The sequence below is a fragment of the Myodes glareolus genome, chromosome 10 (assembly GCF_982192425.1).
Source record: "Myodes glareolus chromosome 10, mMyoGla1.1, whole genome shotgun sequence".
Lineage (NCBI taxonomy): Eukaryota > Metazoa > Chordata > Mammalia > Rodentia > Cricetidae > Myodes > Myodes glareolus.
Window position 1 is genome coordinate 18,263,151 of NC_142035.1, and position 21,561 is coordinate 18,284,711.

Sequence of the window (21,561 nt, forward strand, 5' to 3'; positions counted from 1 at the left end):
TCAAAGCATTTAGAGGAAAAAGTGATGTGCGGATCAGGAACTATGGGCGTATAGGAACACCTGGCTTTGGAAGGGTAGTCTGGGCTCCCAGGAAGGGATGGGATAGCGGTGTTCCCACGAGGCACTCAGCCAGACACTGAGAAAGGGGTTGTTGCTGGATGCAAAGGGGCCTGCTGGTGACACCCTTACTCACTCTCCATCTAGGTGTCGAGTTTTCATGAGGCCACCTCCTCTGTTCTATCACAATTTGAGGCAAGGCCACAGTGACAGATATACCTAGGGCAGTGGTTCCCAACCTTCCTAATGCTGTGACCCTTTAACTGTTTCTTCGTGTTATGGTGACCCCCTCCCCAACCATAAAATTATTGTTCTTACGCCTTCATAATTAATTGTGTAACTTTGCTACTGCTATGAATTGTAATGTAAATATCCAGAATATTTGATATATGACCCCTATGAAAGGGTCATGACCCACAGGTTGAGAACCACTGACCTAGGGGGATAGAGAATCCTGCAAGGGTCTAGCGATACATTTAATTGTTGGAGGTCAGGGCTGTACTTAGGCCTGGGGGTAGCTGCCCCACCCCTGGTCGGGAGGTAGGTCCTAGGCACACGCATGGTCCCTAGGTATCCCCCATGCTCCCCACAGCCCGCTGGGCCTCAGATGATGATGGTGCCATTTGTGTTAGAGATGACTGCTTTGCTATTCCATTTCTTCAAGTAGATGGCCTTGTGGTGGCAGGTGCCCTGGTACTGAGTAATCACACCAAAGACAACAGCATTTGTGTTTCAAGAAGAAGGGAAGGTCTGTGGCTGCCCACCAGCGTGTTGCCCCTTTGCTGGGTTGGCCCCGTCTCACTCATCTTCCAATCCTCAGCGTCCTTGGCACCCATCAGGCCTGGGTCAGAGCAAGGAGAATGGTCAGGGCAGGTTCAAGCCAGGGCATCGAAGTCCACATGTGGCAGTGGTTCCCGCCAATAGCAGAAGTTGCTGTACTCAGGGTTGGCCAAGTCTGTGCTGGGGCCACGCACCACGGGTGGGAAAAGAAGCTCAACCACCTCCCCGAGCCGCTGGTACCTGTGGGGCAGAACGGATTGCACTGAGTCTGAGCTGCCACAGGGCAGTGGCCTTCACAGTTGGTGCAGCCCAGGATTTGTTCAGGGGAGGAAGTGAAACTGGGGTCCTGGGAGAGGCGTGGGGGACATATGGCCCTTACGTGGATTTGTGGTTCTTTATGAGCTCCTGAACGAGGTCTCCCCGGGGGTTGACTGTGAAGATCCGAGATTCAGGGAGGCCCACCTGCCGGTAGGCAAAAACATCCTACAAGAGACAGAAAGGGTTAGGGCCTTGTCTGAGCCTGCTTGCGGGCAGGGAGGAGGGGGGCACTCACATTTGGTCTGTTCCCAAAGGCAGCATAGAAGGGTTGTCCTTGGGGCAGAAACAGCTGTTGAATGTCACTCAGGCAGGCAACCTTGAACACCTCTGGCTTTTTCTCAATCACCTCTCTGGAATGGCCATGACCGTGGGCAGGGAAGAAGGAAAAGGAAAGGCAAGACACCAGAGGGTCAGAAGATATGTCTGACCCAGCCTTGTTGGATACCCATGAGCAAATGCTTGCTAGGCTGGCGTCTGTGAGCAACTGTATGTTAGGTTGAAGATGCTCTAGCCTTTCCCTGCAAGGGGCCGGGGATTGTGTGTGATGGTGGTTACCTGTGGAGGGCAGAGAAGAGGCTGCTGGGAGACAGCAGGATGGGGCCCTTAGGAAGGCCGCAGCCACGCTCGCTCACCCACTGCAAGTACCCCTTGGTGAGGTCAGCCATGCCGATGGCCCGTGCTGAGCAGTACAGGAACTTGTACCCATTTCTGGAGGTGGGAGAGACAAAGCCAATCAGAGACAACCTCCACATTCTCGTTGCTCCTTGGCTGTAAGCTCATCTCAACTCTGGGGCTCTGGCCTTCAACCCCAGAGGAGTTTGGGAAGGCTTTGAGAGGTGATCTCGGCAGCTATCCCAGCTAGAACATGAACACTGTTTGAAGGGCTTCCTGCTACCTTGAGATCAGCAGGTAGATGGCTCACAAGAGAACTAAGGACCAGGAAGGTTTCAGTGTTTTATGGACCTGCCAGGCTACTTCTATTATGAGCTCTAGTGGTGCCCAAGACTGGTTTTCAAGGTCACATTATGGTGACCTAACATATCCTTTGACTCCCTCTGTCCAGATAGGAGCCCTGGCCCAGCCAGAGCTCAGCACTCACAGATGGATTTTGTGGTAGAGACTAGTGATGCCCTGATGTGTCCAGTCTTTCCCCAGCTGGGGCAGAATGTGACCGAGAGCATCCGACCTATAACCAGGGAAGAAAGGTCAGTTAGGCTACCCAAACGGCTCCCACGCTCCACGGGTGTGGCCTAACGTGTCTCAGCCCACCCGGAAGAAGGCATTTCATAATGCTCCCCAACACCCAGAACGAAGGGAGGTAAGTGCCCAGGCACTTCCCCCAGGCTCCTCACAGGCAGCTGGGTCTCACTTGGTGATGGTGCCATCTATGTCAGAGATGACCACCTTGTCGTCCCAGTTCCACAGGTAGATGGTGGCTTTGCAACGGCAGGTGCCTTGGTACTGGGTAGTCACACTGAAGACGACATCGTTAGCTCCTTCGTGCAGGTTCAGATACCGCTGGGGATAGGCAAAGGGAGAAGGTATGGTCCCCGACCACCCTCTACTTGGACTGGGGCTTTTGATCCCCCACGAGCCTCTTTCTCTGCTTCCTCTTAGTTCAGAGCTCCTTTCTGAGGAGTCTCATGGTAGCCACACATGGATACATGCACACGGGCAGAAGGCATCTGTGCTGCCCAGGGACCAGCATAGTGCCTGTCATAGGAGCCCTGACTTCCCTTCGACTCTCCATGACACACATCGGACAGGCTATGTCTGTGACTCTCTGCCTGGCTGTCTAGGTCAGTCCCAAGGTGAGGGCCAGTTTTGACAGGGAGACACTCTATTCCAAGGCTGGGGCACTCTGGGATCATCATAGTAAGCTGCTTTCTGGGGATACCTGAATCAATATTCCCCTGGAGGGAGACCTAGCCCTGAATGTGATCCATAGATAATGAGGGTAGCTGTTCTCCATCATAGCTAGGTGACCTCCGTGTTCTGGCTAATCCAAAAGTAGACAAGTACTCTAGGGTACCAGGCAAAAGGTTGCTATCCTGTACCAGGCGGGTCAAATCCTGACAGTGGGACCACAGATCTCAGGGAATCCATACAGTGACGGATGGAAGGGGTTGTCAAAAATCTTAAGAGCTGTTGTCAGCATGGGTGACTTCAATGAGGTGTCCAAGGGACACTGCAGGACACTGCAGGTAGATATTTTAGGACGTGAGAGGGTTTTTCCCATCTGAGCTTCTGAGAGACATGAGCTGGCCTACGAAAAAGGGAGCCCCCACGGCTGTTCAAGCACAGGCTGTCAGGGAAGCTGCCTACGGAACAGAGACTGGCCTGTGGTGAACTGTATCTCCTCTTGGCCCTGTGCAACTTGAACAGAATTAACACAGCCCGGCCCATCTCCGCACTCACAATCTGCTCAGAAGACAGGCGAAGGGACTTCTTGTAGGTAGGGATGCAGCCCGGAGTGGGAGGTGGCAGTCGGGGCACTTCGAGGATCACAGGACTGTCTGGGGCATCGTCATCGCTGCTTAGGACTTCCATCTTCTCTCTGTGGCTAATGCTGGCATGTGAGCCACCTCCCCCAGTCCAAAGTCCCTCTTTTGCTTACACCCAGGGCCTGTCCCTGTCCCTCTAGAGACAGCCTTCCTGTCAAGTGCCACCTGTGTGGGACGTCCTCCCAGGGAGGTGAGAGCCAAACTGGAACGGAGGCCCAGTCCTCCTAACTTCAGGATGCCTCCTTGGGATGTCCACCTTGGAGAGGGTTTCCTGAACACATGTATTCTGAAATGTATCCCAAGTCCTACTTGCGTTGGCTTCAGCTGGCCCACCCTTGGTCACTCGCTCCCCAAACTTGGATGGCTGGGTCACTTCCAAGGTTAAAAAGGAGGGCGGGGGAGCCAAGTAAGCAAGTCCCTGTGTACTGGGGAAGAGAGACCCTTGACCCTTGACCCAGGCAGCCCTTACCCAGGCTAGGAGTCTGCACACCAGCTCAGCTTTGCTATTTCCTACCAGAGGGACATTTGGCATGTCTAGGTCTCAGTTTTCCCATCTGGGAGGTGGGAACATTTCTCAGGAAAATGAAGTGCTTGGGAATTGACACCCACTATGGCTGGGGAAGAGGTTCTGGAACCCCTCACCCAACCAGGGTGGTTCTTACCAGGCTCCAGCCCCAAGCCCTGCCAACAGGTCCAACTCACCCCTGCTGCTCCCTGGCTGCGGTCTTCTCCCTCTGGGCACTGTGCTGTGGGAAGAACATCCATAAGCAAATTCTGTTTCTGGCCCTGTGCTGGCCCTGCTGATCACTGGCCACCCACCTACCTCCTCGGCTGGGAAGTCCCTGCGTCTCCAGGAAAACCACCATCGGCCACCCTTCCGGGGCATCTTCTCCTTCTCAAGCTTGTCCACACTGCTCTGTGGGTAGAAAACGGCCACAAGTTCTTTCTGCAAGCTGTAAACTTAGCTTATGTTGGCGCTGGAAACCCCTTGAGTCTGGAATCTTGGCCCAGCCTAGAGAATGGTACTATCTGGAGGCTGAAGAAAATATTGACTTTTCTTCCTCCTGAGAGCTCAGGAGTGACTCTTAACTCTGCAGAGGAGACCAAGGGCCGTTCCTGTCTCACCAGAGCTCCTGGCTCTAGCCTAGCTTCCAGCTCTCATGAGCCCATGGCCTCCTGGGCTGCTGAAGGTAAGCTGTGTTGGGAGAGTCTTAGGCATAGGTACTCTGTGCCTGATGCCTCCCAGTGGCCCAGGGAACAGATGGTAATCAGGATTCTCTTCAATCCCAAGGTAGACACAGACAACTTCCTGAAGTCAGTGATCCTAACCCACCCCTCTCTTTGTATTCTGATCAGTACCAGACTGGGGCAGGCCTTGAGGAAGAAAAGCAAGAAAAGCTGATTAGATGCTGGATAACCCAGCAAAGTCCAGGGCAAGGCCTGCCTCCGTGACATATCAACGCCCTACAGATTCAGGTTACAGAACTCAAGTCAGAAGGACTGGAGCTTGGCCTCAACCAGCCTGAGTGCCAACAGGCTTGGGTGGGGGTCTCTCAAAGGCCTCAGGTGGTGGGTCTGCCTGGATAAAATGAGGAGAGTCAAACAGGGGAGTGACTCCCTTCCCACAGGCTCTAGATCCTATCTCTGTTGTCATCTGATAGAGCCAGATGTCACTAAAGAGATGCCATCAGCATTTAACCTTTGAGGAAGCCCAATTAAGTGAAGAATCACGGATAAAGCCAGAGTTGGGCCCAGGGTGCCTCCTAGAGGACAGAAAGGGCAGGCACAGTCACAGGCTGACCTCACAGAGAGGGCAGGTAGCCCCAGAAGGCCAAGTGGAGATTCTGAGAAGGGAGATGAATGCTGGCTCCCTTCCCCCATCCGAGCTGTTCCCTGCCTGAACTGCTCAGGACTATCACCTGTTTGGTTGGCTTAGTGAGCAATTTTTCAGCAAACGCCCTGTAGTAAGCTGCCAGAGCACCAAGGCTGCTCACCCCCAGCATTCGGCTGAACTTGATGCTCATCTGGATGACTCTTTGTGTGGCTCATGACTCCTCAGACCAGATACGGCACATAATAGGTACTCAATAGATGAGGGCTGACCAAGGAACCAGCTGCCCCTCAGTCCAGCACAGAGGAGGAGCAGAGTGGAACCCTGTTTCCCAAGCCTTATCTTTCAGATCCCAAACTCTCCTGTTGAAGGGTTGTCTCAGTTTGGCCATTTGTTGGATCTTTATCCCGCTCTGATTTCACCTGTGTTCCTCTGATGAGAAGACCACACCCAATAGAACCCAGCCGTGGCTGAGAACCCTGGGAATGATGGGCTTTGTCCACACAGGATGGGCGAGACCCTGAGGACCTCTGTTTCCTGTCTCCAGAGTGATCCCAGTAGAGTAGCCTACAGCCATAGGGTCCATGATCCATCCCTGTTCACCATCTACTTTCTCTTTAAGGCTATGACTTTAAGGCCATGGCCCTAGTGGTATTCTATGTATTACCTCGGGTAAGTTCTTCTGGAAGGCTTGCAGACAAAGGATCATGGGGGCAGCCACAGCCCAGTTATAATGCCTAGAGAGACAGGACAGGACGAGATGTCAGAGCTGCAGCAGCTTGCGGGTACAGAGTGGGTGCCTGTGGCCATCCACCACCCCCAACCTGCCACTCACTTCTCATTGATTTTCACCACGAGGTTTGGGTCGTCCAGGAGCCCAGGATTTTTAGTGAGGTCCTCATAGGAGACCATGTGCTGGTTGAACTTCTCTGGGCACAGAGGCAGAGAGTGAGGGCTGATACTGCCATGTCCCACATAATCTGCTGGCCCCGTACTGTCCTACAGACCTCCTGTTGGCCAGGTCTTTGACCTAGCAACATGTCCCCCTTCCTGTGGTTTTTGCACCTGTTCCCACTCCAGGATCTACAGGCTAGGTCAAGACTTACTATCAAGCATTTGTGTCAAAGATGCTGGTTGAGAGTGGGTACCACGGGGCAGCCTCACATCTGGGCTACCCCACCCTCAAAAGTCTTCCCTGACTTCTCCTGGCTCCCGAAAGTCTTCCCTGCCCTGCTGTGATTTCTGGAGGGCTTCCCTGCTCTTCCTTGGCCCTAAGGGGTCATCTCTGTCCTCCTATGGCTCCTGAGTGTCATATCTGTTCTCCTCTCACCTCCTTCCATCACTAGAATCCTTCATCCCTTTTCTGATCCTCCCCATCCTCCTTTGGTCCCTAACTCCGCACTAATCCTCAGGATGGGTGGCAACATGGTTTGAACATACCCAGGGGGATGTCTCGGGTTTCAGCCAGTCCACCACAGAGGGACAATGCTACTTTGTCCACTGAGTCCAGGGTGGGTTCTGCTACGTGTTCAGAGTTGGGGTTCTCCAAGAGTTTCTGGTTGCTGGGCTCACTCCACCTCCTGGGCCCCATGCCGCGATCACTGAAGACAAAGAGGCCAGCAATGTCATGAACACAGAAGATGGAGTTGGCTCCCCTTTCCTCCCTGGATCTTGATAGGAGGCCTTTGGCTCCACAGGCCCCAGTCCCAAACTCCCTGTCACCCAGAGCCCAGGCACCTCTGGGGGAAATAAAGGGCTGCATTCTCAGAGTCCAGGGAGGACAGGTCATCCAGGTAGATGTCACTGGGGCCCAGATGGTGGTTTCTCTTCAGGGAACCTGAGGGTGAAGGAGGGGACACCCGACCACCAAACATGGGTTCAGTGGCATGAGCAACATGCAGCCCATTGCCTCTGAATGTCCTAAGCTGATGCTGTCCACTAGAACTCTTCCATGACAGAAATGTTCTTTATCTGTATTGTTCAGTATGGCAGCCACTAGCCACATGTGGCTACTAAGCACACCTCAGATAGTCTGGTGTCATAGAGAAGTGGAATTTTAAAGTATAACTTTAATCATTTCATTTCATTTTTTTTTACTGATTTATTGGTATCTTTTAATAACATTTTTATTTATTTTCGTCAGAGGACCACAGTACACGAGTGGGGGTCAGAGGGTGGCTTGTGGGGGGTCAGTTCTCTGCTTCCACCAGGTGGGTTCTGGGGATCCAACTTGGGCTTTCAGGCTTGGCAGCAAGCCTCTTACCCACTGAACCACCATGTGTTGTTTCTCTGAGACAGGGCCTCGTGTACCTCAGGCTGGCTTTGAACTCATTATGTAGCCAAGGCAACCTTGCATTCCTGATCCCACCACCTATAGCTCCCAAATTCTGGGATTAAAAGCTTGGAGCACTGTACACAGTTTATGCGGGGCTGGGGCTGGAACCCTGGCTGCTTATATGTTAGTCAAGCATTCCGCCAACAGCATGCCATCTCCAGGCCTTACTTATTTAATTTAGCTGCCTATAAATCAATGGCTACCAACTTGGACAATGCAGGCCAGGGGCCTTCCCACCCACACTTTGGTAAAGACAAACTGGGAGCTGAGAGTGGTCCAGCCTTACTTGGCCTGCCTGCCTTCCTACCCCATCACCCATCCCTTCTCACTCAAGACAGTCGTCTCGGTCCTAGGTCTGCAACATCTCCCACCTTGGCCTAACTCACTCAGTTTCCTCTGCCTAGAATTTTTTTTCACTCCTTCCATGGCTGAGTCTTCCTTTTCCATGTCTCAGTTACAAGTCTCACTATTCACAGAGACCATCCATGACCATGTGACTTTACACTAATGACGCTGTTCTGTGTGGTCTATGCCATGCCCTTCCTTGTTCACACATATCCCATTTGGCTCCTCCATTGAACTGGGCCCTGTGAACAGTGGCCAAACATAAGGCCTGGTATATAGCAGCTGCTCAAACTGTACCTACAGTCCACCCAGGACATAACCTGAAGCCAGGGATGCAGTGAGAGGATCCAGCCATCACTCACCTTTTCCCTTGGAGACTTCTGGATGCCCAGAGGGAATGTGGCTCTCCAGAGTGGCCCAGCTCCATGACTTAGTGGCAGGAGGGTGACCCGCACCCCTAGAATTCTGAGTCTTGGTTTCCTTAGTCTCTCGGGCAGCAAGGGGAGAACCCACTAGAGTTTCCTCATAATGTGTCTCCACATCAGGAAGCACTGTGTCCTCCCTGGCTGCTGGTTGTAGCATGGGGAGTCTCGAAATGTCCACACCAGCCTCAGAGGAGGAAGGGCTAGGTTCAGGTTCCCCGGGAAGAGCAGAGATGGCCTCGGCCATACTGTCAAGGACCATAGCCAACTCATGTCGCTCAGCTTTCGCCACCTTCAATCAGATAAACACAGGAAGACACAGCCTGGGGCATGGGGGTTCCCAAGACTCACATCCCAGCAACTCTACCCTGATGCAGAGGGCCCAGGGAGTCCCCGAAAGGCAGGAATTAGGGATAGCACAGAGGAACTCACCTTAGGCAGTCTCCCCCAGGCCCACTGCATGTGAGACTCAGCTCTCAGGGGACTTGGCTCCAGGGACCGCAGCTCCAGCTCAGAGTCACTCTTAGGGGACATCAGGTCACCCGATGAGAGGCTGCAAAGATACGCATTCAGAGAAAATACTAGTCAACCCGTTACTACTCCCCAACATAGAAATTTTTTTCAATAGGTATTTATGCCTGTATTGAATCCAAAATATTCAAGAATATGTATGTGTGCGCGCACACACATATATACATATATAAATGTATATATATAAAGAACTCCTATAAATCAACAATAAGTTATACGATTTTTTTTAAAGCTAGATGTCATAAAACATGCCTGTAATCTTAGCATCATCTTCTGCTACATAAGGAATTCAAGGCCAACCTTGGCTATGTGAGACCCCCGTCTCAAAAAATCAAAACAAATAGGATGGCAAAATGGGAATTCTTTAAGATATGTGTATGTGTGCACATGGATGCAGTGCCTGTGGATGCCACAAGGGGGCGTCAGATCTCCTGGAGCGGGAATGACAGGCAGTTGTGAGCTGCTTAATATGTGCTCTGAACTGAATTTTATCCCCTGGAAGCAAGTACTCTTAACTGTGGAGCCATATCTCCAGCCCCAAAGATGTGACTTTTCAGCATGAAGGAAAGTTCTAGAACTAGAGAGTAGCTTCAGTCGCTTAACACTGTGAACAGACTCCGTGCCACTGAATTGTGCACTCTGAACTGGTTAAACTGGTAAAGTTCCTGTCAAGGATGTTTTGCCACCATTTAAAAATTGGCTTTGATCCCAACCACTGCCAAACATAAGATAAAATAAAACAAAAAATGCCCCCAAACCTGAATGTTTTACAAGGAGACCTACAGATATCAACAGACACACTGAGGGGGTTCTGAGGTATTCGTCAACACAAAGGCATAAAGCTGCTCAGGGCAGCCTGTCACCCAGTGGACCCTTACCTGGCCTGCGGGGTGCACTCGCCATCAGAGTAAGGGTAGATGTCTTTCGGCTGTGGTGAGGACTCCTCCTCCTCCTGAGCACTGCTTAGTGAGCACAGAGAAATGTTCAGTCACAGGCATGGAAATCTGGCTATCCGGACTTCGGGCAGTAGACCAGAGACGCCAAGGCCCTTGTCCAGAGTTGCACAGCATTCACAGAAGAAACGCTTCCACCCAGGCTAGTGTTCCCCACAGCCTCTATCTGGCTCCTACCCACCTTGGGGACTCTGCTGTCAACTTTTCCTGCGAGGGCAGCTCACTCTCAGCACCTGCCTCCAGCTCCTCAGAACTGGAGTCCACAGCATCCTCCCTGCGCCTGGGTTTTCTCCTGCGCCGCCTCTTTCTCCGCCCAGTGATGATGAGGCCCTCGGGTTCACTGGCTGTGCCCAGCTGGGAGTCTGAGGGAAAGCCTGACAGGCCTCCCCAGGGGATGGGTGAGGTGCACAGGCGAGGAGGCACCTCTTCCTGTGGGGAGAGCCAGGCACAGAGCTGAAGGTGCTACAGTCATCGGGTTATCCAGAACCCCACAGGGAGCTCATGTAGGGACAGGCTCGGGACCTGAAGCAGAGGTGATAGCAACCCACACTGGCCGCAAGCCCCTCTAACTGAGGGGAGGCAGCAGTCCAGGCAGCTCCATCAGAACAGTCAGGGACTCAGCCTCTCACTGCCTCTTGGTGGCACCCATTTCTCCTCTAAAACTTAGCCAGGTGCCACTTCCTCCAGGAAGCTCAGGCTGCATTTCCTTGCAATGACCAAGAGGCTGCATCCGTGGATATTTATGGGCCTGTATTCCAGCCCTTGTCTGGAACTCTTTTTAAAAATATGTATTTATTATGTATATAGTACTGTGCCTGCATGTATGACTACATGCCAGAAGAGGGCACCAGATCTCATTATAGATGGTTGTAGGTCATCATGTGGCTGCTGGGAATGAGACTTAGGACCTATGCAAGAGCAGCCAGTGCTCTTAACCTCTGAGCCGTCTCACCTGCTCCTTTTGAAGGTACAGGAGTTACCTGTTTGAGTCTGCTGCATAGTGTCTGGCATACAACAGGGGCTCAGTTAAAGTTTATCAAATTCAAGCAGTAAAACTTTTTTGTTGCCTTGGGCTAAACCATTCTGCAAACACTCCTCTTTTTACACCCCGCCCCCCCCCCCCCCCATTCTGGCTGTATGGTACTGACACAGACTCGAAGAGCCAGGCTTTATTCTTTACAGTCCCCTCACCCTCCTGTATTCTGAGACTCCCAGCCAGGCCAACGTTCACTCCCCAGGGACTCAGCTCAGAAGGCTCCAGCTTCAGAAACCTTCCCCAGAAACTAGCTTCAAGTGACCGTCTACATCAGTCCTCTGCTGAAGAGATGTCCCTGAGGCCAGGGATAATGGCAGATCCCAGCTTCCTTCCTGGGCAGCACCAGTGAAGGGGTGACGACGATCCCTACCTCATCGCTGTCCAGCTCCTGGACAAAGAAGGCCTCGCCGCTGTCCCCCAGCTTCATGTGCAAATCTACAGGCTCTCCATTGATTTCAATGTCCACCTGCAATGGGAACGGTGGGTAGGGACTGACTGGGCCATGGCATCAGACTTCAGGTCCTGATCCAGCAACTGGATCCACGACCCCGGCTGCCTCCAGCTCTCTCCAGACTCCCGTGGCCCTGGCTGCTTATCACTTGGTTACCAGGAGAACATTGTTGTGACCTCATTCTTCTACTTCTCCCCAGCTTCCACTGTGACTACACGTGTTGATTATATGAATAATGGCGAGAATTACCACTTATTGTAGAGGATCCTGTTTAACTTTACAACAACCCTTTGTAGTAGCTCATCATTATCTCCATTTTATAGACAAGGAAACTGAGGCTTGTGTGTGTGTGTGTGTGTGTGTGTGTGTGTGTGTGTGTGGTGGGGGTAGGCTATTTGTGAGGGCCAGCCCTCCCAGCAGAGTCTATCAAGCTCCAAAGGTCTTCAACTACACCCCGATCTCCTTGTTTTGTTTTGTGTGTGTTTGTGTGCGGTATCATATGCGTGTATACATATTTGTGTGGGTGCCTGCATATGTGGGTGTCTGAGACCAACCTCAGGTGTCTACACTCAGTCACGCTCCACCTTATTTTTTGAGACAGGATCCCCCAACAACTGATGAGGCTGGCAGGGTAGCAAGCTCCAGAGATCTACCTGCCTCTCCTCTTCAGGGCTAGGGTTACAGATGTCTTCTTCACCTTGCTGTCTATGTGGGAAAAGTTTGTTAAGAACCCCAGCTCAGGACATGGCAAGCTCTTCACTGATTCGGCCATCTGCCCAGCCCTACAGCCAATCTCTTACCTCTGAGGTACACTGTCTTTCACAAATGATACTTTCCTACTAGGATTCTAAAAAATTCACAGTCACCTCAACTTGAATGGGCTTTGGGCTCACTATACTGCTGCTCACACATGGTGCTAAATGAAGTCTCTGTCATGAACCTGAGGAAGCTGATGTGGCCCTATAAGGGACTACAACCTTGTCCCCAAAGACCTGGCCTTAAGCCCACACTGTCTGTTCCTGTTTACTGTCCCAAACTATTCCATTGCTAGCATCAAGCATATAAAAACTTGCCCATTCCTAAAGGTGATATGACTAGGTTTGAAGATGTGAAATGATTAGCAAGGACACAGGGAAGGCCTCAGTAAGCTGAGGAAGGCCCGGTAGCCACAGAATCCGGCTCTACTCCACTGGGCTTCCTACCTCAGCAAATGAGAATCTTCTGGATCAAAGCCCTAAACCAACCCCCAAACAATGAGGACCAGTGAGGTGGCTTAGCAGGAATGGGCCCTTGCCACCAAGCTTGACAATCGGAATTCAATCCTTGGAACCCACGTAGTGGAAGGAAAGAACTGACTCCCACATTGTACACACAAATGCACACGTACACACAAATAAACATACAATCACATATACACACATACACAAAATAAATACAATAAAATAAAATTTTAAAGAAAATTCAATGAAAATATAAAAGAAAGTAAACAGGATAGGCACTCCCAACCTCCACCTTCACCATTTATGGAGGCCAAATCTTTTCTGGGACAGTAGTGATTGATAACGCTGCCTTCAAAAGCCCACCCCGATGAAGCCAGACCACAGGCCAAAGCACTCACCACCTTTTCCCGTGACCGCAGGACACCTAGCTTGCCGAACCGAACATGGAAGGGTGAGCATCGGAAGGAGCCATCTGGCTGCCTCACGACCAGCACATCGATGCCGCCGCTCAGCGTGGCAGGGTTTAGGCCCCTGTACAGTTCCTTAACAGTTCCAAACACGGTCTCTGCCAGCTGCCCCACATAGTTCATGGCTGCTGCTGGCCGAGAGCTGGGATGCCCAAGCTTAGGTTGTGTTTAGCCCGTGAAGAGAGACTGTGTCTGTACAGCAGCGGCAGCTGTGGGGTAGGACGATCTTCGGGAGACCTGGGCCTCCTGGCCGTGGCTGGCCCACCGACCTACTGTGGATCTCTTGGGCGGCCAGCTGCCTTGTCCTGCTGCCAATCTCCGCATCTGTAAAAATAAGGACTCAGGATGAGACAACAGCCGGGTGCCCGAGCCTCTAAATGCTATGACTCATGGTGATGCCTGTGAGCACTCCATGGGCATGGCTCACCTAAACTTCACAACAACCCTGCAAGGCTGGCAGAGCAGGGTGACTGCCCCTGTTTACAGACGAGCCGGTCGGAGCTTAGAGAGGCGGAGTGGCTTGCCCAGGGTCTCACACCTGTAAGGAGAGAACCTGAGGGTCAAGTCCAGGTCTGTGTGACTCATGTCCAGAACCCTTGGCAGAAACAAAGAGGAATATTCACCGTGGAAACAGTACACTGTGGGCAGTGGGGGAGAGCCTCCAAATACAGCTAGCCTTGTTAGGTAATAGGGTGGCATCCTAGAGGAAGTCTTCCGTTGGAGAAATGGGTCTAGAGAGCTTGCTGCTTCCTGGTCCTAGAAATTGTTTACACACTCCAGGGGCCTAATTACTCTACTGAGCGCTATTACTAGACCAGACACCCAGTAAGGTCTCTGGGTAACTTAAGGAACCACTCCAACTCTGCACACACACCCCTTTTCTTTTCCTGGTAAGATGTCCATCTATGGCCCACTTGGCAGGTGAGGCCCCAGCCCTACTTCATGGAGTTGAGGTCATTGTTCTCAGTCCCTAGCTTCAGACTAGATCTCTGATGTCCATTTAGGCCAGTGTTGCTCTTCAGCCCCAGGCAGACTGGTATCTCTAGCTTTCCTGCCTCAGGCAGGATGGGGAGAGGCAAAGGCAGGAGGCTTCTGAGGCAGCAAGGAAAAGCCAGGGCTATAATAAGAGTCATAACCGAGCTGACATAGTATCCCCTCGCCTTACTCCACCCTTACCAGATCCAGCACATTCTACCTGCTATGCTCTCGGGCTAGTGCCCCTAATGCTCCCCTGGCTGCCAGGACTGAGAACAAGACCCAGGGCACCTCCACATGTCACCCTCCTCCCTCAGATCTTGCAGAAGAATTCCCGGAGGACACGGGTTCGGGATCATCCTTCAAAGATGCTAAAGCCACTTATCAAGCTTCACGGCGCTAATAGAGCACAGATGGGGGCGGGGGAAGCAGGAGAGAGGCTGTGACTCAGGTTTCCTGACTCCTCAATTAGTCTATAGTCCCCAAACCACACCACAGTCGTCTGCAGAGAGAGCAGCCTCCTCGGCCCAGCTCTGTGATGCACTGAGCTTGCAATGTGGTCCATGAATCAGCAGCGTAAGTGTCATTGGGGAGCTTGTTAGAGATACGAAAACTTAGGTCCGACTCAGCCTGCAGGGGTCCACATGCACATCAGAACAACTTCCCCAGTGGTTGCATCCTTGAGTGTTGAGGAGAGACAGCTCAGTGTTCCCAGGGCTGTAGCTGGGTTTTTGGAAAAGTCTGAGTGATGGACCCCAGTGGGTGACATTTTGGAGGGAATGCCATCCCAGACAGAGCACAGGTGTTCTCCTCTCTCGTGTCAACAGGTGGTGCACTTCAGAGGACAAAAACGGAAATTCAGACAGATGACGTGACCTGCCCAGTCATAACCAGTCACGGGCAGAGTGGAGATTAGCACTCAGGCAGTTTGGTACCCTCACCCACAATGCCCTGTGATCATTCATGATCTCGGCATCTGATAATAAAGCCTTGACCGAGACAGCAGGAGGCTAAGTAAAAAATAGGGTGAAATTAAATGCTGTGGCTCCCTAATGCCACTCAAATCCAACCACAGTTTTGTTTGCAAGAGACCTATTGATTGTGACCTCGGTAGAAGCTTCATTCTGCTCGCTAGCCCTGAGCGCAGTGACTACAGATCTAAGGGGACAGAGTGGCAGGACAGACATCTGTCATCTGTCTGTTGAGCAGGGCTCTAGGCCAATGAGTCCAGGAAAGGGAGAGAAGACCCAGGTGTTTTCAGGAATAAAGGAGTGAGCACTGGAGACCCAGGGTTGGGTGGCAGGCGTGGTTTGCTTAGGGTGTGTGTGTGCGCACTGAGCAGGGTACATCGTAAAACCGTGTCTCTGGTCTCTGACCATTAGGTACCCAGTGGGCCCCCAGCTCCCATCCAAGGTGGTGATGGCCACATTGTCTGGTGATATTAAATGCCTCCTAGAGGTGCTAGGGATGTAGGCCTGTGGTAGAACACTTGCCTTGCACATGAAAGGCCTTAGGCTCAACCCCCAACACTGCAAACACAACCAAATGTCTCCTTGTAAGAAAAAGAGCTGAATGGCAGAGATGGGTACATGGGAGGCAGTGTCACTAGGGTTACTCAGATCTGTTCATGAGGTATTCTCAGGCAAGCAACTTGCTGGCTTCTGTAACATGAGGGCTGGCTTGTTGGGGTATCTGGCCCACCCGGTACCCCACAACCGGCAACTACCAAGGAAAATCACACACAAGACTCCATAAGGTTATAAACTGATTGGCCCATTAGGTCAGGCTTCTTATTAGTCCTTGTAACTTATATTAATCCATTATCATTATCTATGTTAGCCACACGGCTCAGTACCTTTCTCAGTGTGACAGCTCACATGTTGCCTCTTTGGTGATCTGGGCAGGAATGGCAGAGGGAGCTTCCTGCTTCCCAGAGTATTCCCAGTCTCTTTGTTCCACCTCTACTTCCTGTCTGGCTTTCCCGCCTATACTGCCTGCCTGGCCAATCAGTGTCTTATTAAAATATGATTGACAGAAGATAGACAATTCTCCCGCATCAGGCTTCAGTTTCCCTTATACAATATAGGCCTTAATTTAGACCCATCTTACTCAAAGGTCAAAGGAGTCTAGAATCCCATTTGCCTCTAACTAAAAACCCCCTGATCTTGCCCCACACCACATCCACCCCTAAGGGGAACCTTCTTTTCTGCCCTTTTCAAGCTTGGAGCTCTGCTTGCTGCCTTATACAATTGTCCCTTCCCTGACTTTCCTGCTGTCTAGGTTAAGACTTCATCAGCTGAGCACCATAGCTGAGAACACCACCATGCCTGAGTTCTCATCGGCACACTTCCCAGCTATGGCTTTGGGCAGATCACTTGATTTATCTGAGTCTTAATTTCAGCTTCTTGAAGTGGGTAGGTATGAATGCCTGATGGTTGCGTCTAATGCTGTACAGTATGCGCTGTGCCCATATGTGTCATCTAGTAGAAGAAGCACCAGCAGCGTAGCAGGTCCCACTTACCCAGGCTGTGGGCAGTGCGGTGGGGCAGCCCGACTTGCAGTTCACAGTTTAAACACAGCAGCTGGCCCTCAACATCCCGAACAGTGGGGACCTCACTATAAGAGGGACGGGTGAATTCCAGGTGTTGGGGAGCGCCTTGATCAAGCCAGACTAGAAATATCCACAAGGCATCTACCTCTAGTCCACCTCTACCGTAGGGAAGCTAGAACCAGTTGTCCTGGACCTGAGATCTCTGCCTTCTTGGGTGCCCAGATTGGGTGGGGGAGTCATGAAGTGGGGATGAGTTTCCATCTGCCACCAAAGAGAGTAGATGAGTAAGCACTTTTGTTTGCTTGTTTATAGCAGTGTTGGGGATGACACCCAGGGTCCCTCCTATCCCAGCGAAGTTCTCTACCACAAAGCTGCAACTCCCCCAGCATAGGGCAGCAACTTCTGTTGTCCCAGAGAGGGACAGCGCCGCCTCGGCTCCTCTCATTGATTCGCAAGACAGGCCAGACAAGGGCCGGGCATTTCTTGGCGGCTGAGGACATTCAGTACCAAGGACACACAGTCAGTCCAAGGTAGCCAACATAAAACGTTCCAGCTTCTCCAGCTTCCTAGTCTCGGCTATCCAGGGAGCTCGCAGTCGCGGAGAGGAAATGAGGCCATCCCTCCCCCGACTCTTTCCCGACCTCCAGATGGACTCTGGCCCTAGAACGTAAATGAAGATGAGATAGAAGAACAGGAGAGAAACATTTTTCTTCCCTGAGCCAGCTAGGTTCCTACCTAGGAATTCTCCTTCTCCCCTGGATCTCCGGGACCCAGAGACGCCGCCTCTACCTGTACGCAGAGGTTCCACAGGTAAGTCTCCAGGTCCCGGCACTTCCGCCTTCTCTGGGACCCGGTGAGATCCGGGCTCCACTCCTTCCACCAACCAGATCCGGCCTTCGCTGTCCCCTACCGGTCCTGGCTCCACCCCTCCCTTCGAAAAGACCCCGCCCCTGTCCCGTGTTCACACTCAAGGGCACCCTTTCTTCCAGTGAGACTGGGAAGCAGCTGATTTCAGGACTCTGACCCGAGGCCTGCGTGGCCACCAGCTGCAACGACAGGAACACCAGAGACCCAAGGACTTTGGAACCGTGTCTACCCATGTCCTTTCCACCTGGCTCTGTGACCTTGGGCTAATCTTCCACCGAATTCCGCCGGTTCTTGTTTTATCAAAAAGGAAAACTACTTGTAGGATTTGCCAGAGGACGTGAAATGTGTTTGTGGGGTGCTTGGTGCTCAAATTTCCCATCCTAGGAACAGCGTTCCTTGGCTCTTCACACTTCACTCTAGCCGAGATCCAACCGCCCATGTGCTCACAGTTAAAATTTCTTATTTGCTCTATTAATGTCAGCATTGTTTATTTTTGCCAGGCTGATATCAATCCCAGCTACACTCAATGGGATCTACCACCACTACACCACACAGCTCCAAATATTCTCTTTAATTGAACTTGAACTTCTAGTGGACAGATTCTCGAGCTCAGGGCCATTGCAGTAATTACCCGCTCCATCACCCATCAGATGCGTCCGTGGAAGGGCAACACACTCAATACCACCTCGGCCCAGCAGAGGGCAGATGGTGACCAGACTTCACCCAGACACGCTTTCTCGCCACCCAACAGAGTCAAGAGCGGGTTAAGTGAGCAGATTTGTACGTTATAATGACAAGGGGTCCCGGCTAAGCCAGGATTGACTTTGAATCAGTGGTTCGTTGCCTTTCCTGATTCACAGACCTCTGGACTACCTGTAAGTAGGTCTGGCCCCTGCAAAGATGTGCCGGAAAAGATCAAAAGCTGAAGGTGTTCTGAAAAGCACAGGCAGTTTTTGCTTTAAAGATGGCTCAGTCAGCCCAGCATGGCCGCGCAAGCCTCTATCCCAGCACTGGCAGGAAGAGACAAGTGGATCCCTGAGTTCAGGACCACCCTAGTCTAGAGAGCCAGGGCTGTACAGAGAGACTCTGTCTCAAAAACAAAAATAAAAACAAACAAACAAACTGACTAACAACAACAAAAAGGGACTCAAACCAGTAAAGGCACTTGCTTCTGAGTTGGATAACTGTAATTAATCTACACTTACAAGGTGTTCCAGGCAGACTGTGTATACACTGTGCACTTACTTTAAGTCACTGGTTCTCAACCTTCCTAATGCCATGATCCTTTAATACAGCTCTTCATGCTGTGGTGACCTCCGACCATAAAATTATTTTCATTGGTAATTCACAACTATAATGTTGCTACTGTTCTGAATCTGAAACGCAGGATATCTGATATGTGACCCCTGTGAAAGGGTCATTTGACTCCCCCAAGGGGTCACGACCCACAATTTTGAGAAACACTGCTTTAAATAAACGTTTTGTGTTATTTATTTATTTTAAGGTAAAGGCATAAAAGTCAGGCCTGCTGTAGAAAGGACTGGGAGGTGAGAAGTGCAAAGCGGTTGCCATGCTGGGATCCAAGATGACAGGGCCTGTTTAGAAATGACTGACTCTTGCTGCCCTTCCCGTAGTGTCTAGCTGCTATCTTAGAGGAGCCGTGCTGAAAGCAGAGCATTCTCAGGGTGGCCCTGGCGACTGTGGCGTGCCACAAGATGTCCATGGCACTGTTAGAGAGAACGGCTATACTGGATGGTAAAACCCTGGGAAAGAGGAACTTCTTTCTTAAAGAACACCGTGACAGAGGTAGGAGGGGTCACAGACTGGGGCTTCTGAAGCAAGAGTAGATCTTCTTCTTCTTCTTCTTCTTTTTTTTAAAGGTTTATTTATTTATTATGTTTACAGTGTTCTGCCTGCAGGCCAGAAGAGGGCACCAGATCTTATCACAGATGGTTGTGAGCCACCATGTGGTTGCTGGAAATTGAACTCAGGACCTCTGGAAGAACAGCCAGTGCTCTTAACTGCTGAGCCGTCTCTCCAGCCTGATCTTTTTCTTATTTAAAGATGTGGGGTCTCACAGGCGGACACAGTGGCGCGTGCCTTTAATCTCAGTACTCAGGAGGCAGAGGTAGGCTGATCTTTGTGAGTTCTGAGTTTGAAGCCAGCCTGGTCTACAAGGTGAATTTGAGGACAGCCAGGACTATGTAGAAAGATCTTGTCTCAATAGACAGACAGACAGACAGACAGATAGATAGATAGACAGACCGAAAGATAGATAGGGCCCCACTGTGTAGCTACCTAGGCCAGACTGGCCTCAACTCTTGGAGCTCTGCCTTCCTCTGCCTCCCTCCAGAGTATTGGGATTAGAGGTGTACCCCACCATGCTCAGCCTACATCTAACTTTCTGATCTTTAATTTCCCTTGCAAAATGGTGACAAAATTTACCTTGCAGGGTTATATTGTGAAGATTTAATACTCGGTGGTCCTCAGTCTTGGCTGCATATCTAAATCCTCATGGCCTTGACAAAGGCTGACTCCATGGCACTGAGATTTCAACCCCATGTAGTTTTATTGAGCTAAATAGATGCTGAGCACAGTGCATGGTACATATTAGGCATTCAATAATGCTTATCATTGTTTAGGTGTTTGGTGTGTGTGTGTGTGTGTGTGTGTGTGTGTGTGTGTGTGTGTTAGGAGGTGACTGGGTAGGTATGGAGGCCGGAGCAGATCTCTAAGATCTCTACCTCAGTGCCATGAGACAGGGCCTATGTCTGAACCAGAAGCTTGCTTTCTGGGCTCTGCTAGCCAGTGGTGTCTCTGAATCTTCCTGTGTCACACACTGCTGGGCTTATAGTCATACACAGCAGTGACTGAATTTCTTTTCTTTTCTCTTCTCTTCTTTCCTTTTCTTTTCAATGGGCATGTGTCATCAAGTCTGGCTTTCTTTTTTATTTTATAATTTTGTATGTTTGGGTGTTTTGCTTGCATATATATCTGTAAACCACCTGGGTGCAGTGCCCACAAAGGCCAGAAGAGGGCAGTAGATCTCCTTGGACTTGAGTTAAAGCAGCTGTGAGAGTCCCTGTGGACACTGTGAATCAAACAGCTGTGCTCAGCAGCCCGAACGCTGAACTGCTGAGCCATCGCCCCAACCCCCTTGACTGTTTTTTTTTACATGGATCCTAGGGATTTGAACTCTTCTTCATGCTTGCAGAACAAGAGCTATTACCACTGAGCCACTCCCAACCCTTTCTTTTTGTTTTATGTGAATTTGTTTGTTTTGGGGGGCAGGGTTTTGCTCTGTTGCCCAGGATGACTTCAAACGCCTGGCCTCAGGTGATTCTCTGGCCTTAGCCCCTATAGTGGCACACAGCCCCACGGCCAGTTTTAATCTCCCAGCTTTGAAGATGAAACTCATGCTGTTTTCTTTTCTTTTCTTTTTTCTTTTTTTGGTTTGGGGGGAAAGGTCACATAAAGATTATCACAGAAGTTGGATTTCCACCAAGCTTGTTTTCAGGAACTCTGAATCACCTGGAATTTGGTAAGCATGGACGGGTGTGAGGAGGTGAGAGGCAGTCTCTGGTGGTTTTATTTATCCTAACACCCCGCCAAGCTGACCAAGGCAAGGACTATCCTGCTACAGCTTGTAGCTTGTGTTACCACCCTGGGGTGTCCTTTTAGTCTGAAAGTACCCTGTGGACGGCATTTGCCTGTTTCTGAAGTTAGAGGTTAGGTCATCCCCCCTCTTCCTAGGTCCATTGCTAGCTGGATCCTATACCACTGGTGGCTGTTGGTTTCTTAGTAATCCAAGCGTAGCATAACCAGGCCTGCCTTCTTGTTGAAATTAGGTAGCCTAAATGCTTCTGCATCCACAGGCAGGTCCAGTGACTACTTGCTTTGTCCTACTACTTCCTTGCG

General features: G+C 51.0%; 1 protein-coding gene across 7 annotated transcripts; it reads right to left on the reverse strand.

Annotated features, from left to right (window-relative positions):
- Positions 1-520: 520 nt before the first annotated feature.
- On the reverse strand, positions 521-17,667 carry Lpin3 (lipin 3). Of its 7 annotated transcripts, none has more exons than XM_085697088.2 (21): positions 17,512-17,667; positions 13,678-13,788; positions 13,182-13,574; positions 11,483-11,578; positions 10,258-10,505; positions 10,002-10,085; positions 9,025-9,145; positions 8,533-8,884; positions 7,228-7,327; positions 6,931-7,091; positions 6,326-6,419; positions 6,158-6,227; positions 4,483-4,575; positions 4,362-4,405; positions 3,574-3,712; positions 2,525-2,673; positions 2,255-2,341; positions 1,711-1,863; positions 1,391-1,505; positions 1,217-1,320; positions 521-1,077 (listed from the first exon to the last, which is right to left on the reverse strand). In XM_085697088.2, exons 3-21 carry the CDS (start codon positions 13,371-13,373, stop codon positions 933-935), a joined length of 2,547 nt encoding a protein of 848 aa, XP_085553214.1. In that variant the 5' UTR covers positions 13,374-13,574; positions 13,678-13,788; positions 17,512-17,667; the 3' UTR covers positions 521-932. The 7 variants fall into 7 exon arrangements, with proteins under 7 accessions (XP_085553214.1, XP_085553209.1, XP_048296895.1 ...); XM_085697083.2 differs by having other exon boundaries at positions 3,574-3,718; XM_048440938.3 differs by having other exon boundaries at positions 10,002-10,082; positions 17,512-17,666.
- Between the last annotated feature and the right edge of the window lie 3,894 nt (positions 17,668-21,561).

Excerpts from the sequence above, each read along its gene's own strand:
- Lpin3 (XM_085697083.2), bottom strand. The coding sequence starts at position 13,373 with ATGAACTATGTGGGGCAGCTGGCAGAGACCGTGTTTGGAACTGTTAAG. Across the intron at positions 8,885-9,024 it reads CCTGGGGGAGACTGCCTAAG|GTGGCGAAAGCTGAGCGACA; the intron begins GTGAGTTCCTCT and ends ATCTGATTGAAG. Across the intron at positions 6,420-6,930 it reads AACCCGAGACATCCCCCTGG|AGAAGTTCAACCAGCACATG; the intron begins GTATGTTCAAAC and ends CTCTGTGCCCAG.